This window comes from Nelusetta ayraudi, unplaced genomic scaffold, assembly GCF_046127955.1.
Source record: "Nelusetta ayraudi isolate G7.1 ecotype Tasmania unplaced genomic scaffold, CSIRO-AGI_Nayr_v1 ptg000120l, whole genome shotgun sequence".
Taxonomy (NCBI): Eukaryota; Metazoa; Chordata; class Actinopteri; order Tetraodontiformes; family Monacanthidae; genus Nelusetta; species Nelusetta ayraudi.
The window spans coordinates 361271-364908 of record NW_027466170.1 but is presented as its reverse complement, the minus strand read 5'-3'; the positions used below and the strand labels follow the sequence as shown (position 1 = coordinate 364908).

The window sequence follows — 3638 nt, the reverse complement described above, 5'->3', positions numbered from 1 at the left end:
ATTCACAATTGTAAAAAAAAAAAAAAGAAGAAAAAAAAAGATTCATTTATCTCCAAAGCAAGTGACAATATATTTGGTCTTATTATTATTATTATTATTATTATTATTATTATTATTATTATTATTATTATTATTATTATTATTATTTAAATGGCAGAGGAAAAACTTTTTTGCTCGACATACGTTTAGACTTGGAAACAACAAAATATCCTCGGACATTAGATAAAAGAATGTGCCCATAAATGTGCGATCTCAACCTTGTGTTTCACTCCAAGAAAAGCTTTACGCACCCAACACATTACTGAACGACTGCTGTGTTACTTACAGAAAAAAACATGTTTATTAAGAATTTCACAAAACCTAGAAAAGAGGGAAAAGTGCTAATTATAATGTGAACATGGCCCCAACATGAAGGAAAAAAAAATAAAGCTAATTATGCAATAAAAAACACAAAGATTAACAAACCCTGGCTCGCTGGTGTTATATTGAAATTAATATACAGGCATAAGGGATGAGGAAACAGTAAAACCCTGAATTTTTCGGCAGTCTTGACACAACAATTTCATCTTTTTCCCCCAAATAGGTCTACGTGTGATGGCACGATGGTGGAATTTGAAAATTCAGGCTTCACTGGAGCTCAAACTGTCCCCTGCTTTTACATGACACGCTTAAACTTAGTCAGGGCACCTTCTGTTTATGTTGAATTTGGCCACAGCGATGATGAGCCGTGCGTATAGCTGGGGGAATCATTACGCACGCCAGTAACACACAGCTGAAGCACTACCAACATGTACATCGCCACAAAAATTAGGCACAACGACGACTACACACACCACGTTATGGCCACCAGTCAAAAAAAAAAAAAAAGGGGGGGGGGGATCACAAAAGGCACACGAAATGGCTCCCAGAGGTTGTGATACCTGATGTGTCAGATTTTCTTTTCACCTCGCGATTCCATTTTGTAAAATTTTGCAGCTGGACCCCCCCCTCAAGTCCCCTAAAAAACAGCGCGTCAGGGTGCAAGCCTCTTCAGGAATACTCTCGGTTCTGCCTTGAAATCACAAAAATATATATTTTTCTCACTTAAGAGTCTCGTTTTTTTTTCTTTTTTGGGGTTGTTGTGGGGGTGGTAAAACTTTAAATATCAATCCTCGTGTGTAACGCCGAGTGTTTGGTCTCATGTTCCCAGTACGAGCAGTGCATCATCGAGAGCTCCGCGGGCTGGCGGGAGCAGGCGAACTGCAGGCCGGCTCCGTTGCTGGACGAGACCGGCGGCGGCGCCGCGGTGGCCGGGCTCAGCTGCTGGGGATGGTGCGGATGCGCCGGGTGGTGGTGGTGGTGACTCATGCCGTTGTAAGAGTTCACCATGCTGGGCAGGGCCATGCTCTGCACCCGGGAGTAAGGGTTGTAGGACGAAGGGGCCGTCAGCCCCTTGACGTTGACCGGACTGACGTTGCCGCTGGCCATCTGACAAGACGTGTAGGACATGGGGGCCGGCGGCTGGCCCAGTGACCACGAGTTGTTCATGAAGCTGGACTGGAGGTACTTGGGCGGCGACAGGTAGCCGTAGCCGTCCCCGCCGAACAGCGACTTGCCCGGCTGGAAGTGCGTCGGCGGGGGTCTGAACGGCCGCTTCATCCGCCGGCGCCTCCGGTAGTTGCCTTTCTCGAACATGTCCTCGCAGGCCGGGTCGAGCGTCCAGTAGTTCCCCTTCCTCTCCCCGCCGCCCTCCCGCGGAACCTTGATGAAGCACTCGTTGAGGCTCAGGTTGTGCCTGATGCTGTTCTGCCAGCCCTTCTTGTTCTTCTCGTAGAAGGGGAACTTGCTGATGATGTACTGGTAGATGCCGGACAGGGTGAGGCGCTTCTCCGAGCTCTCCCGGATGGCCATGGCGATGAGAGCCACGTACGAGTAGGGCGGCTTCTGGGACGGATCCGGCTTCTCCGGGACCTTGTCCTGCGCCGGCTCCTCTTTCGGTCGTTCTTTCTCCTTGGCCGCGTTGGTGTCGTGGATCATCAAACCCATTGCATCATCCTCCGCGTTTTGGTAAGTGGCCATCATTGCGCACTCCAAAAACAAGTCCGAATCCAATGCGCCGAGAGTTTTTAGGTGGCGCTCTGCTCCCTCGCTGCCGCGCTGCAGAGTGCTGGTTGATGCACGGCGAGCTGCGAGCTTGCCTGGAATCGTTGCACGGATAAAACTTTAAAAGTTGCTCGGCCGAGCATGGAAAAAAGGCGCCGCACCTTCCTACCTTCCTCTCTCTGCCTTCGGCTGGGAGTTTTCTGCACTGCTTTCTCGTGAAGGCGCAACCCAAGTTGTGGTGTCCGACTCGGCATAAGCCCGGCCCTTTCCTCTCTTTTTTTTTCAGGCCCTCTGACAGGCTGCCTCTGCTCTGTGCGCGCTCTTCGTGCGTCCTGATTAGTGGCGTGGGTTTGAGATCCGCCTCTGGCAGTTGAATGGTATAGTGCGAAGCCCCCCCCCCCCCCCCCTTCCACCCAAGTAGGTTCTAATTGATTTTTGATCAAGTCAAGACAAACAAGTCACATGGTGTTTCATAATTAGAAATAAATAAAAACAGCACGGGATGCGTGTGATTCAAATCATCTTGGGGGGATGTTTAAAGAACACAGAGTTTTTCTCATGTCAAGATCCATGATGTAACGATAATATATTTATATTAGATTTAACACCTTTGATGTATGAACGTGCGTTTTGGCAAAATTAATTCCAAACAGTGTCCAGTCATGTCCTCTGGTCAACATGTGAAAATAGAGACACACGTCCACCTGAGAGCACATGAAGAAAACATGGACACGGTATACTGCTTAATTAGCTCGCCAAGAGATATTCATTTCTCTGGCCACCCATGAGGGTCCCCTCGGCTCTCTCTCTCTCTCTCTCTCTCTCTCTCTCTGTCTCTCTCTCTCTCTGTCTCTCTCTCTTCCTCTGTGTATATTTCCGTGCGCAGGTGGAACAGCATTGGCATGTGTGTCATCACCCTGCAGCCTGTCTGCAGCCTTGGACGCAGCAGCAGCAGCAGCAGCAGCAGCGGCAGCAGCAGCGGCAGCAGCTGAGACGCGGTGAGAGCCAACCATCTCTCAACGTGCAATTACCGCAGACTTGCAGTTGCAGCGTCGCAGCGCCATGTTCCGCCTTGTTTTCCTCCCCTCGCCACCTCCTCCACCACCGCGTGTTTATGTCGGAGAGCCTCCCCTGCTATCTCAACAACCCCTGCTTTAATAGCATGTAATGTGGCTGAATTAAAAATATTGGATCATTCATCGTAGCCGCTGAAGCAAGCATCAGATAACAACAATAAAAAAAATGTATGTTTTTATTGGTGTTCAATAAACCATTTGTGATATCCCACTTTTTATGTTGAAGTTTGAGGCAAAAAATATAAAAGTAAAAATGAAAACTTAAAAGCAAAAAACAAAAACAAAAAAAAACATCATGAAGACATCTTGGTGAGTTTGTTTATTTTTGTGAATGCACACCACCACTTTGATGTCTGTGCTGCGGCATTTTAAAATGGAACCTCAGTTATGTCTTTTGCAATTAGTTCCTCTAAAAGCACACGCATAAAAAAGAGAATCTGCTGTTGGTCTCGCAATGCTGAGATGTAATGTAAATTCAGG

At 47.7% G+C, this 3638-nt stretch overlaps 1 protein-coding gene across 1 annotated transcript; it reads right to left on the bottom strand.

Annotated features, from left to right (window-relative positions):
• Window positions 1–315: 315 nt before the first annotated feature.
• foxl2a (forkhead box L2a) lies at window positions 316–2395 on the bottom strand. Its single transcript, XM_076049861.1, has one exon. The coding sequence runs from the start codon at window positions 2059–2061 to the stop codon at window positions 1138–1140; it is 924 nt and encodes a 307-aa protein (XP_075905976.1). The 5' UTR covers window positions 2062–2395; the 3' UTR covers window positions 316–1137.
• Between the last annotated feature and the right edge of the window lie 1243 nt (window positions 2396–3638).